Source organism: Cyrtonyx montezumae, unplaced genomic scaffold (genome assembly GCF_038088225.1).
Source record: "Cyrtonyx montezumae isolate F1298 unplaced genomic scaffold, pur_monq_1.0 scaffold_8, whole genome shotgun sequence".
Taxonomy (NCBI): domain Eukaryota; kingdom Metazoa; phylum Chordata; class Aves; order Galliformes; family Odontophoridae; genus Cyrtonyx; species Cyrtonyx montezumae.
In genome coordinates, this window is record NW_027072089.1 from 45,860,278 (window position 1) to 45,876,077 (window position 15,800).

A 15,800-nucleotide genomic window follows, 5' to 3' on the forward strand; every position below is an offset into this window, starting at 1 on the left:
ACCTCTTCCTTGACTCCAGTTACCAGAGATAGCTACAACACACGTGGTTCTGTAGCTAAACTAGCTCTTTCTCCCAGTCTTTGTTTACCTGTACAAACAGAATAGCTGTTAACAGTTGCATTGTCAGTGGATTCTTCTCCACTGTGCCCTTATCCCCTATGAAATAGCCTTTTCAGTTTTATCCCTGGTTTATCTCTGCCAGCATCCCAATTGTATCAGAGTTTACATCTTAGCTGAAGTTTACAGGTGCAGTCAGCTATTTTTGTGCTTTCAGTAAAGCAGGGGCAAGAAAAATGAGGTTGTACCAGGCATTGTCAGTGCGCTCCTAGTCCTTGTGTTCTTTGGTAATACGCTGCATCGGTATGTTCACAGAACCATTCGTTCAGAGCAATTGCTGACCACGGTGGTGCAAAGCAGAATGTTTGTCTGCATCAGGCTTTTTTTTCTCCCCCTTAAGGATCAAGTGCAGTGCTAAGAGAGGCGATGAGTGACTCCAGCACTGTGCGAGGAGGAACATCCCCTGCCCCTTCACTGGGCTGGTGAAAACTTTTTAAAATGAGTTTGGCAGTGCTGTTTTTTGGAACTCCTTCAGCATTTGCATTACAAAGGTATTTTTCTTCTTCATTGCACTGTAAAGATAGGCCAGAGGAAAAATAGATGATATGGGAAAACAGACTTTTTAGCCAGTACTGTCCAATGTACAAACAGTGTGCCAGGAGTACTGGGACTTTGTTGTAGCAGCCTCCTGCTTTGGGTGAGCTTTGTTTTAGCATTCAGCATCTGTTCCTATGGATGGAGCAACTTTCCTCTTAGCTTAAGCACCATTCAGTGCTACAGTTCTTTCTTTCCCCCATCAGCCGCTTCTCATTGGAGGGGACAAAAATGGTGTTTTGTCTCTTTAGAGGTAACAATTTGAGCTTCTCAGTGGCTGGGAAAAAAAAAAGTCTAACTAACTGTGCTTTGATTTGCTGCAGTCTATCATATAAATGGATCGTCTTTTCATAGCCTATTCACGTTGCATAGAGTTGTATTTATCACAGAGGTTTGTGTGGCACATTTTCTTTCTTACAAATCCAGGATGGCTGTTCCTAGCAGACCAGTTCATTCCTTTATGTGAAGGAAGAACTCCCTGTGCTGTAAGCAGCACAGTGCCTTCAGCTGAAGCCTTTCCTATCTGAGGAGATCGGATGAACTCTTGCCTTTGTTGCATAGTTTTGGAATAGACGGTCCCCACTAACTCTGGTTTCCAGGCGATGGGATGAGGCTGTCCCACAACAAATGATCACATCCTGGAAGTTGAGCTGCCTTTGGGAAAAGCAGACAGAAAAAGCTCCATCCCCACAGGAGCTCTGCGTCAGTGCCTTTGCAGATAGGAAGGAGCACAGGAAGGAAACGGCCAGCAGATTTTTAAAGCATGTGGATGAGGAAGGTCTCCTGGCACCTGATTTTCAGCAGTCGGGGTGTTGCTGCTAAGCAGGAGGTAGGGTTGTGTGTGTTCTGTAGCAGGAAGGCTGTGGGCAGCAGCCAAAGGCACACGGTGCACTTGGCAGCCTGGGAAAGGGAGCCAGCCCCTCTCCCTTCCCCGAGTTTGTCCTGATGTGTGCTGGAGCCATTAGCATGCAGCTAGCAACTGCACACACCTTCATGAGCATCTTTCCTGCTGTCCTAAATCAACAGTCTGCTGCCCTCCCGCCCCTTCTAGGTCTCAGAATTGAAGAGGCAGACTGGAAAGACTTCTTTTTTTTGTCTTTTTGAAAGCTGTTAACCATATTCTGAACCGATTTCTCATTACGTAGGAAAGCCATAGAGGCGTTTTTTCCTTTTAGGATATTTTCTGCTCTCCTCAAGAAAGCTGTGTGCTCTAAGAAGTTGGCTGCCTTCTCTGTGTGACTCAGTATTGTTGCATTTTGGTGCCTGTTCTAAATATGACTCATGGAAACAAACAAAGTGAGCTGAGTGCCTGGGGAGTCCCAGCTGGCAACCACCACCTCTTCTTTTTCTAAGGCGTATTTTTAAGAATCAGTGGTGAAAGTTCAGTGCTGGAGTTGCATAGGTTTCATCATCTGATTATGGACTTCTGCCTCCAGCACAAACATCCTCATGAGTGCAGTGCCCTTGTGGCACAGGGCTGTGTTGTGCTGGGAATCTTCTCCTTGTAGCTGAGATATAAAGCATTTTCTAAACTCTTATAGCAGCAGGAGTGGTTCTCAGAGGGAGATGTTGAGAAGATGTATAGCACTCTTAGGGATAACATCCCATTCACCATCTCTGGTGGTGGCTAAAGCTATGAACTTTGAGGAACCTGCCTTACATTCCTGCTTTGCTTGAGGAAAATGAACCTTAATTATCACTGTCTCAGTAATTGCTGTAATCAGGGCAAGTAGCTCAGTTCTTGGAGCTTTCAGAGTGTAATATCTGCCCAGCTGGGAAGGTTAAGATGCTGTGACATAGGAGGGGAGGCTCAGAGTGGCTGCTTTAGTCAGAACTTGGTTAAAACATTCATTAAAGCACGATTCTTCGGCAAGTCAAGCTTGTAAAACTATCTATCTGTTGTACCCCACGCTCCTGGTTCCCATCAGACAGGCAGCAGAGAACCAAACAAACAAATCAATGCTTGCAGGAAATCATAGGCAAGCTTGGAGTAAAGCAAGAAGGCAAATTTTTCACCACAAAACATACATATAAAACATATGAAACTACCTCATGATTTTCATTTGCTGTTAGGAAACGTTACTATACTGACCATTCGAAGCAATGAGGGTTTTCTATAGCATGGTACACTCTGTACCCTGCAGCCATTCAGTGTACCCAGGGTTACTTGCAGCAGTTCTGTGCAGTTCTACTGCTCTGTCCTGGTGAGGATAACCAGCCATTCCAGAACCACTATGAGCAGCCAAAGCAGTGCAGCTGTAAGTAGAAGGCACAGGAAGGCAACTTGAAACAAAGTCCACACAAGCCCTTGCTCGAGCTTGAAAAGGCCTGGAGGCACAGGGAGCACACAAAGGGCTCCTCAGCTGCCAGCTGGACATTTGTATCAGGAGCAAATGGCTTCCTGAGGAGTTGGACTCAATGATCCTAGTGAGGCCCTTCCAACTCGGGATATTCTATGATTCGGGAGCATTGTATTTGCTAAGTAAGTCCTTATGGCACAGAGTGGGAGTGGATATGAATGTGTTCCACCAAAACCACAAATGCTGTCACTTTGAATGTTGGCTTCCTCGAGCCTTGACGAGCAGCTACGCTTTGGTTCCAGGTTGCTCCCAGGTATCAGTGTGGAGTGCAGGTTGTTGGCACCAGGGACCAGCTGGGGCTGTGTTCTCAGCACAAAGCAGACTTGCAGTCAAGCCAGCCCTCCTGCAATGTACCCTGCAGACTTCAGACAAGGTGCAAAACCACAGCTCTGCTCATCTTTTGTACAAGGGAGACTCCAAAGAACACCTTAGAACACATTCACACGTAAGCAGGTTTTGGCATTTATCCATTTTGGCATTTTGATTGTATTAGAAAAATATTCTCTTCAGCAAAGAGCAGCTCCTTGGAGTGTATATGCTTTGTGTGCATATGTATACGTACAAACACAGCTGTACAGAAACTGACACCCAGGAACAGGAAGAAAACTGTTCAATAGAAACCAACTGCTGCCATGTCCAAATAAAGCCTGCCTGTTTTGTGATGTCAGTGCTCCTTTGCTTTCAGTGAACACAGTGCCTCCATACGCTGAGATTCTTGCTCTTTCCTCCACCACCTTTATAACTTCAGGTTCCAGTTTCATAGTCAAGTTTGCACGTATGTGTTTAACAGCTCAGTGTCAGGCACTGGTGCAGGTACTGTGATTGTACAGTTGTGCTGACACACTTCCTAGCTGCCCTGCTTTCTGCCTATTTCAGTTACTGTCCCCAGACTTACGTGTGGAAGATGGGTAGTGTTGTGAAGTACCCAGAAGAGAAAGGTTCCATGCATGAATCACGGGGCAACCCAAATACAGTTGGAAATTCTGCCGCTGGCAACAGCAACGCAAGGGTTAACACTTCAGCTGCAGAAGGATCAAAAGGCACAATGTGATTTACACTTTGATGCAGATCTGTCATACATTTAATTGTGATTGAACCGGTTGGATTTTCTGTTACACTGCTAGTTAGCTGCGTTTGCCAATAACAGCAAGAGTCCGGGAAGGCTAAGTTTCTACCAAAAGCTTGAGATCCCCTTTTCAAGATGATCTCACAATAATTACCTCAAGCAAATTAAACAGCCGTCTTGGAAGACAACAGTTCGCCTTGAAAGGAAAAAGTTAGCTCAGATGGAATTAGGATAAAACTCCAAATTAGGGCAGATTTACAAGAGCTGACACTACATAGTTGCTGGGTGTCCTTCAAGGCAGCTTGCGTGTTCCCAAGAGGTATCTACAATTACAGTGCATCTGTTACCTGATTCCTAACGAGTGTTAATTAATAGTGAGTGTTTACTTCCATTACAGTTAGAAGCAAATAGGGGCAGACAATGTGAGTCTGGTTACACACTCTAAAAGTATGAATACTCTAAAAGTAAACCAAGTGTGAGGGAAAGCAAATGTATCATCGTCCTTAGCAGAGCAACTCGAAAATTTAAATTGCATTAATATTTACTAAGTCAACATCTACTAAATCAGCAATCCAAAAGCAGAATTTCTAAGTACAAATTGAAGAAAAAAGTGAGTTTCAGTTTGTTTATTGTGGTAACGTTGTTCTGAACATCAATATGCATTGCACTGAAGTGTGGGTTACTGCACCCAAGACAGTCCAGTTGTAACAAAAGCCACTATTGGTATGGTCACAGATCTGACAGTTCTAAACACATTACCTCATCAGCGATTGGGCTGCTCCCATAATCAGATATTCCACATCTCCAACGTAAAAATGAAACAAACTATTAGAGAGAGTTTTCCTATCCTGAAAACAAACCAAAATGTAACTTCCATCTGGAAATAATTAATGCTGTAAAAAAAAAATAATAATTATCCTAAACAATTCCATTCTATTCAACAGGATTCAGCTCTGGAAACTAAAACTACTTCAGGCAAAAGTGACATTTAAAGGCTTCTCAAATCCATCATATATTTCTGACATTTCATTACGAGTTCGCATTACAGCCATTTAAACGACTCTTATTTACACGACAGTGTTTTCTGGAAGACTTTTGTATGACATACTGACAAGAGATCTTTTTTATTTCTGTCTTTACCATAAGCAGATTCAGTGTTTGCTCCAGAAGTTCCATAGCTAAGATGACACAAGGGTTAAAACCTTTCCAGTTGAAAAGTAAAACTAAAAAAGGGCAGGAAGCTGAGGATACACGAGCCATGTTGCACATGCATTTGGACGCTGTCAGAGGTCAAGTCCGACCTTTTGAATGACAAGCGTGCTTTGAACAGCAAATAAATTAATCCAGAAATGCGAACCACTGAAATGACTGATCTTAAAATGGTCACAGAAATGGGCAATGTCCAAGTCACTAGCAAGTTCTGAATCGCAGCGTTCCTTTCTGTGCCCCTGGATAGGTGTCACTGACTCAGCTTTTGATGTGGCTCCAACGCTAAGCGGATCTGCATCTTCCGCAGCACAGCCCTCACAGGATGCGGATAAGGGATGGCTATGTGCTGACAGACACACACACTTAGAAAGTGCTTCTTTCACAGAAAGAATACCTCACTTGCGCTAGTTCTAAATAAGTGTAGCACAACTTGTTTGCAAATGTGATTTCAGGCCACTTCACTAAGGTAACAAAAGGATGGGCTAATGCAGGCTTTTTATATATTCTCCCCTTCATGGTAATATCTCAGTACAAGCCTGCAGTGTAACAAAGTGTCTTTCCTTGTCAATAAAGCATCCAATACTCCAAACTACTAGGTACACAAAGGCAGGTACAGTAACTTATATTCTGTACCTAAGGAGGGTTAGGAAAAGCTGAACAAAGCTTTGCATACGAGTCAAATTGAAAACAAAGCAAAATGCAAAGCTTACTTGTACCAGAAACACACTTATCACAAAAAAACAAAGAGAGCAGCTGTTACAGGGACTGAAAAAGCAACTTTTTGGATATCCCTACACTGCAAAATAACAGGCCAGCACAATGAGGAGCTCACTACAGCCACATCCATATTCATCTCATCTTGAATCGTGTGCCTTTGGAAATACGCCTGATACATTTATTCTCACTGCTCATCCAAGTCCCCACCTGAAAATCCACAGCTTCTCTTTACACAAGTCCAAGAAGATGAATAGAATTACAACTGATTACAAAAATCAACCAAAGTAAAACTGAACAAAGGTACAGCCAAACCTTGCTCACAATCTGCACTATTTGGAATCCCACTGCAGATAAATAACATTTTTCTCAAAGTGTTCCCCCTTCCCCAAACCTATGTAACATCAAGGCCACCAATATTAAGTCACGGATGGTACATAAGATTTTCACTTCTACAAAGGACTGCTTTAGGAGAGGCAGCTTCACCTCCTTCATGAAAAACAGAACCTTCACACAGACTATTATGACCCGTACTTAAAATATTATGTGAATTCTTATGTATCTTAAGGTATTTAAGTGACTTAAAAGCTCAAATCCTGTTGATTTTCAAAGCACTTAGTGATCATGAAAATCTACATTTCTATAGAAATCTAGGGAGTAAATGTTAAAAAAAAAAAAAGGAAAATATATGGAATGACAATTGCAAGCTTCTGACCTAGTGCAAATAGAATAATGTTTGTAGTTGAATCCTCTGAAGTCAACTTCAACACTGAGTAGATTGATGGCTGGAGCAAGGATTTGCCAAAACAGTCACTGAATGTATTGTTTTCACTGTATAAGGATGCCCTTCAAGTCAGTTAAGATGCATGGCACGCGGTGACAGACAGCTGTAATTTCTTTCCCACCCTCATAACCCCATTTTAAAAGAGAGCTTCCATGCTGTTCCTGGCACCCCCCCCCCATCCCTTTCTTTTCTCATGCTTCATAGTCACACACTGGAATTCCCTGAACACACTCTTCTGCAGATCTTCTACACCCAGGCCCAGTAAGCTGAAGCAGAAGGGCCTGCCCAGGCCACGTTTCTCTCAGGAACAGCTCTGGTGAGGCACTGCAGCAAGCAGCCATACAAGTGCCTTCTGAATATCACTTCCTTTGCTGCTAGGAGCTGTGTAAGGGGGAGAGCTTGGCTCCAGAGCCTGGCAGATCAGATCCTTGGTGCACAGCCTCAGGAACTTACTGCTTAAAAAGCATCAGAAAAGACCGTACCCACAGAAAAGTTTGGGACTGAAGTTTAAATGGCTGTAGGGATTAAGCCCTCAGGACTAGAAGCATAGAACTCTCACCACAGACTTGCCCTAAGGAGGTTAAATGTACTAACCCAACTTAAAAAGCAGAACTACTTTTCTCTTGTTTTCAAGTACTTTTGGAAAGAGAAATATTAGCAGCTTTCACAGCTGATAAACACTAGACTTGGAATGCAGTTAGTTCTCAGGCTCTGAGCTCAACCTGAGGAATGACCAGCACAATGTTTACGAATAAACCAAAAGGAAAACAAAAACAAACAAAAAAAAGAAAAGGAAAAAAAAATAAGGTTTTATTCTGCTCTGCAGCATTTAACCATTCTCATACCTGGAATCTCACTACTGAGCTGCAGTTCCTTCCAGCTTGTGAAAACCTGTAATACAGAGTTCTGGAAAGACCTGCAGTAGACAATTAAAAAATTAAATATATATATTTTTAGTATAACAATCCCTGAATATAATCTGTACATACTTTTTACTGGCCTACATAGCATACACACACACACACACACCCCTCCATGATAAAAAGTGAAATCAAAATGGCAGCTCTCCAACTCTTATAGAAACGTTCAAGATTTCTCTTGATGAAAATTTAACATGAAATAGTGCAGCCTGAAAGCAACAAAAGCCATACAAGCATCTGACAACAACTTCCATTTTAACAAGCTTATGAAGTAGTCTAAGCATTGCATATTAAAAAAAAAAACAAAAGCAGCAGAGTTAGTTTGAGCATGAACTGTACAAGAAAAGCATCAAACATGTGACAAAAGGCATATTTACATTTAAAGATGAGTTTTGTGTCTTCACACTGTCAGCCTAGTAATGCCTACACGTTTTTTGTATTTTAGTGGAGAAACAGCACACTGTCTTAGGTTCTGGATCCTCTGCAAAAAGGTCTAATTGCTCACTGGAGCATTAGACCGTGGTTTTTATTAACAGGTCTGACATTCTATTTGGCAGTTTCCGTATACTTTTTGGCTTTGTTTTAGAAAATATACTATTGAGACTAATACAAAAATGCTTACAATAAGGTCTGACTGATGAAAATGCAAAGTCACTCAGCATTTAGTTACCATGAAGCACTTGGGTACCATGGCCATCAATGACAGACCAATCTCAAGTGCCTTAGAACAGCTATATAAAGACAGGCAATAAGGAAACAGACCAAAAAAAAAATCAAAACCCCACAAAAAATAGGACAGCAGCAGCTTTGCATTTTCGTCTTACATCAACGGAGTTAAAGTGATTTCTTTAGTAAGACTTATGGTACCAGTATATAAATTAGCAACTTCATTAAGAAAGTTCTTCACATTTAAACTGAAGTCGAGTAGCTGAACATGAAATTCCATTTCTAGGTGAGAAGTATTTTTCAGGCCAGGTCTTCCATGTTAAGGTCAGGGAGAGGATCTCTCCAGTAGCAAAAGGAGCTAAATTCTGGGCATGGAAATGCAGAACTCTGTTCTTTATTAAGCAATGGGAATACATGCTCCACAAGCTCACTTAGTCTGTAATACCTATATTAAGAAAAAAACACACAAAAAACCCAACATTATTTAACAGTCTAGTCACTGTTCAGATGCAGCCAAAAGAGCTTTAGAAGTCTAGACCAGAAAACTAAGTACTAACTAAGTACTACTACTTCAGAAGCAATTTTCAATTTTATTTTACCAGTTTACTTCCCTTTTTGAGAAGTTTAAGTAACCAAAGCTGTAAATTCTCTGGCAAATAAAAATTTGTCTCACATGTAACATGAGATCATAAGGAATGATTGTGGCCACAACTGTGATTATTTTGTAATCTCATTCCCAAGTACCTTCTCAGAAGGTAGTGAAATAATAAGAGTGATCTTACGAAGATTTGTTTCCCTTGGTCCTTTCTTGGATCAGTTCACCCTTTGGATTCACAGTAAATATTCTGCAGTCTGGAACTCCCACTTGCATGTAGGCATATACATCCTGCAAAAAGCACAAACAAATGCACATACTTTGTTATTTCCTTATGTGATGCACTGAAAAGTATACAGTAGAACTGCCCCTGAAAAGGAAGAAACAAAAAACCAAACCCCCGTAAGAAAACATTTCTCCTCCCTCAATCCCTTCACTCTTGTTCTGAAGCCTCAGACCACAAATATGCACCACAAAATCTATACCACACAATGCCACTTCTCTTCGGAATACCCCTTCTCCCTCACTCCGTTACAACAGTGCTGTGCTGCAGAGGAAGGACAGGAATTGTACTAATAGGAGAAGATTCAAGACTGAGGAAAATCAAATTCCCTTAGTTACAACGCACGCATAAAAGCTGAAAAAGAACACGGAAAGATGTTCATCCTGAGAATTCTAACACAACTGTGTAACATTTTTCCTGAAAGTAGATTTTGTTTATATAGCAGCTTTTATTTAAGGTATCTGTCTGTGGACTTTCACGACCAAACTCAGAGAAATAACAGAAAGCAGCTGCCATATTCAAACTTAAACAGACACAAGAATAAAAACATATTTCCTTTCCTTCCCAAGTATTCTGTGCATTTTAACCCTTCAATCAGAAAGGCTCAGACTTACATTGGGCCTGTTTCCAAAAGCAGCATAGAAAGGTTGTTTACTGGGAGCAAACAAATTCTTGATATCATTCAAACACTCGATTTTGAACTTTTCAGGCTTCTTTTCTATCACTTCCCTAGAACAAAATTTGAACAGTCAAATTTTAAATCATGAGCAAATAGTGGGTATCCTCCACCCATTTATCTGATGTTTGTGTTCTCATTAATTCATGTTTCTGTTGTGGCTGGAGACACAGACATTGGAAAATATTTTCCAAGGATGATGCAAGAGATAATAAAAGATCATTTTCCAACATCTACAGTAAAAATAGGTGAATAAACTATACCTAGGCTAGGTAAATGCAATGAAATTCACAACTTATGAATGCAGTTTGGGAACTGAGCACCTGGGCCAAAAACTGAAGGAGGCCTGCCAAGTGCCTACAGTGAACGTGGCTGTCACTGTTAGCCATAATTTGTTTTTAATTTTTAAGAAATGAACAAAAAAACTTCTATATTGTGAGCCACTCTCATCAAGAACAGGCAGACGGCAGATGGTTCATAAGATTGGATGGGGCAATAGTCATAGCTAAATTACATATTCTTCTGCAAGCAGTCATGTACAGAACACTCCCAATACTGCGAGATCACAAAACTGTACCAAGAAGAGCAGAACCTAACAGTACTCAGTCACAGACTGGAGGAATGAAGAAAGTAGAAAATAAGATGCTGTGTGACTTTGTGTTCTACAGCCACATCTAACACATGCATAGAAACAAAACTATACTCCAAGTGACATTCAGATAAATAGCTTATCACTAGGGGGACATCCAAGTCCCAGTGGCAAACCTGGCACAGAGTAGAATGTTTGGTTGCAACTATAATGATTAGCATCTGAAATCTTTTAAACTTGCTTCTTTCTCTGAGATGGGGAGCAAACAGATGTATGAAATCCCACAGGCTTACCTATGAAAGGCAGAAAATAAACTGCTGGGAGACAACATGAGAGGTCCCCTGGGAAGAATCGTTCCTTTGTCATTCACCCAGTGTAGATATCCTCTAGTCATGTCTGCCATTCCAATGGCACGAGCAGAACAGTACAGAAACTTGTAGCCATTTCTAGAAAAGAAATATCAACTTAGTTCATTCACTGTTGAAGACATTCTTTGTAAACATAAATATCCTGTTACAACTATGTCCAGAGGCAACAAGTTAGGTATGGACCTGCGGAGAGCTGCACAAACATCTAGGAAAACACTCTTCCAATGATACAGTATCTGAAAAGTATGTAACAGTTTAAAACCATGTCTCCATCAAAACTGTGGAGTGCAAAGAACACTATGGTAATAGTAAGACTATGTATCTAGATGGACTAGACTGCGCTCAGATGTATGCCACATTGGTATCTTCCAGTTCCTTTCAGCCGGGATGCTAACCATTATTTATCTGCATCATAATATTGGATACTAGCTCTCCTGTCTTGTTGGCTGGTATTTTCCAGCCCCATTCCTTTTTTCCTGCAGACTTTGAAGCCATCTCTTAGACAATTACAGTACACACAAAAGGCTCAAGTTTCTATGCAGATTTTCAAAGATTCTATTTGTCAAATAATTCCCAAACTACTTTTCTGTTACACATTGAACACAAAACAAAGTTCAAGTATTCTGCCATAGACTGCAAGGCACTGCAGATGAAATTCAGCTCTATGTAACAGAGCAAAAGTCAAAGGATTTTCAAGGCCTCAAACTGATTTGGGGGAGGGGTGGGGAAGAAACTTTATACTAAGCTTTGAACTAAAAACCAAACACAGAATTTGATTATTTGAAGGGGATTATTTAATGGTTTAACAGGTGAGCTTGTGATCTTCAGTAGCAAGTATTATTTCTGGCATCTCTATTCTTTTTTTTTTTTTAATTGTTAAATAAAGGAAGCAATCTAAATGAAAAGGAACAATGTAGAGTTATTAGTCATAAATATTCAAGGCTATACACCTCTAATAGCAGTACATTTACAAGGGCAGTTCACAATATTTCTAAACTAAGCATACATCTCACCACTGCTGCAACAAGAAAGCTATCTTCCCTCCTCCCCTCTTCTAGGCACATAAGCTGCCGCTGCAGGTCTTGCAGATTACAAGGTGAGCATGCACAGTTGACCAATTGAGAAAGCAGATGCTGTTTTGCTGCACTGTGCCAGTTTATATCAGAAGCACAACAAAGTGAGTGACACAGAACTTGATCCAGGCCACCAACCCTTGTGCCCATGTGATTTTTAATTAGGATTATTTCAGAACAAGGAATCATATCTTAAGGAAAGCTCACTTGAGCTTGGTAGCAAGCATGCTAAACCAAAAAATATCTGGACATTAGGAGGATGCTGTTTTGGTTTGAATTCACACTGGGCCATGTTTGTAAAGGCTTTGTGATTAACCTGAGTTGCTGGAAACAAACACATGCGTGACTGTTTGAGATGCCATTACTATTACTACTCTCCTGCAGTCACAACATTACAGAGATTTTAAAAAACTCAAATGCAGAATGAAAAATATGAGAACCACAGAACTGGTGGCTTCCATTCCAGTGAAGGTATACATCTGAGGAAAAAACCTGGCTTTGCTTGTGTATGACAGAAGTGATGACGTTACATCAGTTAGCATTCAAAACTATTAACAGCAATTCAACTACCTCCCCATTCATTCCTAAATTCCAGAAAGGGTCTGGGTGCTTCATAGATTACACACTCACTCATTTATGGAATGATAGAGTTTCGCAATGCCCTGATGAGTCCAGTCCTTGCCAAGCTGAGGGAGTATCTGTCCTAAAGCATCAGACCTAAAAGCAAAATAGGAGATAGTTGAAACTAAGCGTGTGAGTTTTTTAAAGACAACTATTAATGAATATAGTTTACAACGAGTATTTACAGAAACACCTCTGCAGAAGGTCTCAGCCACTTGGAAAGAGAACTAGTACCTGTTCCACACTGAGCCATGGTAAACATTCATAAGAATAATGCAAGAATGCTAAAGACATTTTTTAGCTTGCTATAAACACAAGTGTAAATTAAAACCAAAGTCTCCTGTTAATGAATGTTCTTCATAGCCATTTTAAATCAGGCAACTTTACCTTACTTTTAAAAGCAAGATAGCATCAACAAAGCAAGACAACGCATCAAATACAAAGAAAGGAAAAACAATATTTACTTGGTTATCGTTCCATCAATGTCTGATATGATGATTTTGTCATCCCAGTTCCAGAGGTATATTGTTCCTGCACAACGGCATGTCCCCTGATACTGGGTTGTAATACTAAACACAACATCATTAGGGCCATCTCTGAGCTTCAACTTTGCCTTTAGGATAAATGAAAATAATTGAAAATACAAATTAGTGTCACTACAGAATTTTTAGAACCATAAATAAGCTCACAGAAAAAGGCTTGTATGCTCTTCCTCATCTGGCAAAGTAATCCCAGTAACGCTCTTGACTCTGTTCATTGTTTTTATACTTGACTTCTACAAAGCAGAAAAAGCCCAGCTTTTAGAATCAGAACAAAGGGTACAAGAGAACTACGATAATGACACGTGTAAGGAGGCATCCCACTCACTATTTGGTCAGAAGACAGTCGAAGTGACTTCTTGTAAGATGGAACATTCCCATGCGTTGGATGCTCTACTGGAGCAGAATCTATTTTCAAGGATTCCTTCAATTCTTGTGATGCTTCATCACTAGAAGAATCATCTTCCGGGGGTCTAATATGACAGCAAGAAAAACAAATTTAAGCTGCAGAAAATCCTTTAACGGTATAAGATTCTTATTCAAGATTAATTTCTGCTTATGTCAAAGATTTACTACTAGCCTGGTAGCAAAGATTAACAAAGTCAAAAGTCTAGCCCATGCCTAGATGAAGTCAGTAGATGCCAACAAGCAAATAAGACTTTTAATGCATGCTACTATTGGTGGAGCTCTAAATATTACTATGCAGAGTCTAGCTGGCTCCACCAGAGTTTAGTAGAGACAGTGTCAAGTGGTCACTAAAGGTATACTGCAGATGAAGAGGGATACCGAGTGAGTAATGGCTTTGTTTTCAAGAAAAGCTGCCAAACTTACTACATATTTTAAACTGTGGGTGACGTATTAGCGGAGTTGCTCACCTTTTAAAGTAAGTCACAGATTTATTTTTCTGCTAATTAGAGATTAAAAGCAGCATTTAATCTCTCTGAATCTTACAGCACATTCAGTTTCTTAAATTTTTAAGATGTCAGCAACATTTACAAATATCTTAATAAAATCATAGGAGAATATGAGTATACACAGTAGGTTATTTAGTCTGACACAGTTTTGTGCTAAATACTGCTTGGTTTCAACTACAGTCTTGGGCAACGTGTGTACTGCAATTAATGCCATTTTATTGTTTCAATTATTTCATGTTACAAAAAACTGCAGATGTTTTAAGTTATTCAAACAACATTAGGATTATACAAAGAAGAATGACCATAAAACTCAGAAACAATCCTACTATACATAGTAAGTTACAGAGCAGTGGCCCATTGCTAAAGGTTACCATATATGTCTTTGTTATTCTGTCAGTTATATCAGGATTTAAGAAGTAAAAACAATAGGATTTAGGAAACAATCGTAGTGTATTTCTAGTTCCTACAGTGTCTACTGCCATATAATTTTGCTGAGTTGTTTGCCAAGCATATTTGGCTTCTCTTCTGTAGCTTAGAAGAAAATGTTTCTTCTCACAGTAGTAATGAATTCTTCACTCAAAGAAAAAAACCCACCAACAACAAAACCACCAACACAAGAGAAGAGGCAAAAAACACCATTCAGTCCACAAAACAGTTTTCAGACAGGAACACACCTACTATTAACTTGCTCTTTTATAGTTGCTGGCAGTTCACTTGCTCTTTGTGTCTCAGACTTCCCCTCTTTTGCCTCTGGTATCTAAAATAACATAATAATAAATAACATATTGACATTTTAAGCATTTTAAACCGATCCAAGTGAGCTCATAATTTAAACATAAGCAAATAGCTATCAACAGAATACATAAGCTATACCATGTCTCAGAATCACTCTTGAGTATGATGAATGTAGCATAAGCTTAGAATTTGGCTGTTCCTTTTATAAATATACTTTTTCTAAAACAAACAAACAAGCAAACAAACCATTTTCATGACATTTCTAAGGTTTTGAAAGTTTAATTTGGTCTAAAATGCAGAGGTCTCAGCATACCACCTCTTATGCACCTACTTATTTATTTGTATATACATTCCTAAATTATACTGCAGTGACTGAGGAGTAGCTTTGACAAGGAGATTATGGCTTAGGAGAAAGGATTTTAAGAATATTGTGCAACAGCTGAATAGAATAAATGATTAAAGCAATCAGAAATAGTGGAAAATGAAGTAGTATTTGAGACTGAATATATTCAGAAGTACAGCTACACTGAGCAACTTCCAGCGACAATCAGTGGCAGTTACATGTGCAGTGTTCTGAGGCACATCTGACAAATAAGTTTTTTCATCTTTTAGTAGATATAAAACATAAAAATGAAAACAAGTCTCAGTTACCTGTTTAGTCATGCTTTCTCTCTTGCGCCAGAACCACCACCTTCCAGACTTCTTTGGCATCTTTTCTTTGACCCAAGACTCAACAGTAGCCTGAAAAATTTTGCATGTTTTTAATTTTGGGTAGAAAAACAGAATAAAAAGATAAACGTGTATTACTATTTGCAAAATCTTCAAAGTAGTGTACAACTCTATTTACCTTAGGCAAACTTTTCTGGAACACTTGCAAACTCAGAATCATTGGAGCAGCCAATGCCCAGTTATAATACCTGTTTTAAAACATGTTAAGAAGCTATTACAAAACGTGAGTAGAAGTGAACAGTGTGCAAAATGTGCTCTCCTTAAATAAAACACACCCATTTGCAAGTAACAGCTATTATTAAAGTTGG

General features: G+C 39.8%; 1 protein-coding gene across 4 annotated transcripts in view; it reads right to left on the minus strand.

Annotated features, from left to right (window-relative positions):
- Positions 1-7,565: 7,565 nt before the first annotated feature.
- LPIN2 (lipin 2) overlaps positions 7,566-15,800 on the minus strand; it is a 36,664-nt gene continuing 28,429 nt past the window's right edge. For 2 of the 4 annotated variants that reach the window (XM_065752859.1, XM_065752857.1), the window contains exons 11-20: positions 15,611-15,680; positions 15,415-15,504; positions 14,703-14,785; positions 13,443-13,587; positions 13,040-13,188; positions 12,585-12,671; positions 10,807-10,959; positions 9,863-9,977; positions 9,153-9,256; positions 7,943-8,815 (exon numbers count right to left, since the gene is read on the minus strand). In XM_065752859.1, coding sequence (XP_065608931.1) covers positions 8,671-8,815; positions 9,153-9,256; positions 9,863-9,977; positions 10,807-10,959; positions 12,585-12,671; positions 13,040-13,188; positions 13,443-13,587; positions 14,703-14,785; positions 15,415-15,504; positions 15,611-15,680 — 1,141 coding nt within the window. In that variant the 3' untranslated portion in view covers positions 7,943-8,670. Of the gene's footprint in view, positions 8,816-9,152; positions 9,257-9,862; positions 9,978-10,806; positions 10,960-12,584; positions 12,672-13,039; positions 13,189-13,442; positions 13,588-14,702; positions 14,786-15,414; positions 15,505-15,610; positions 15,681-15,800 lie in introns of all 4 variants that reach the window. The other 2 variants (XM_065752856.1, XM_065752858.1) reach the window with 2 other exon arrangements.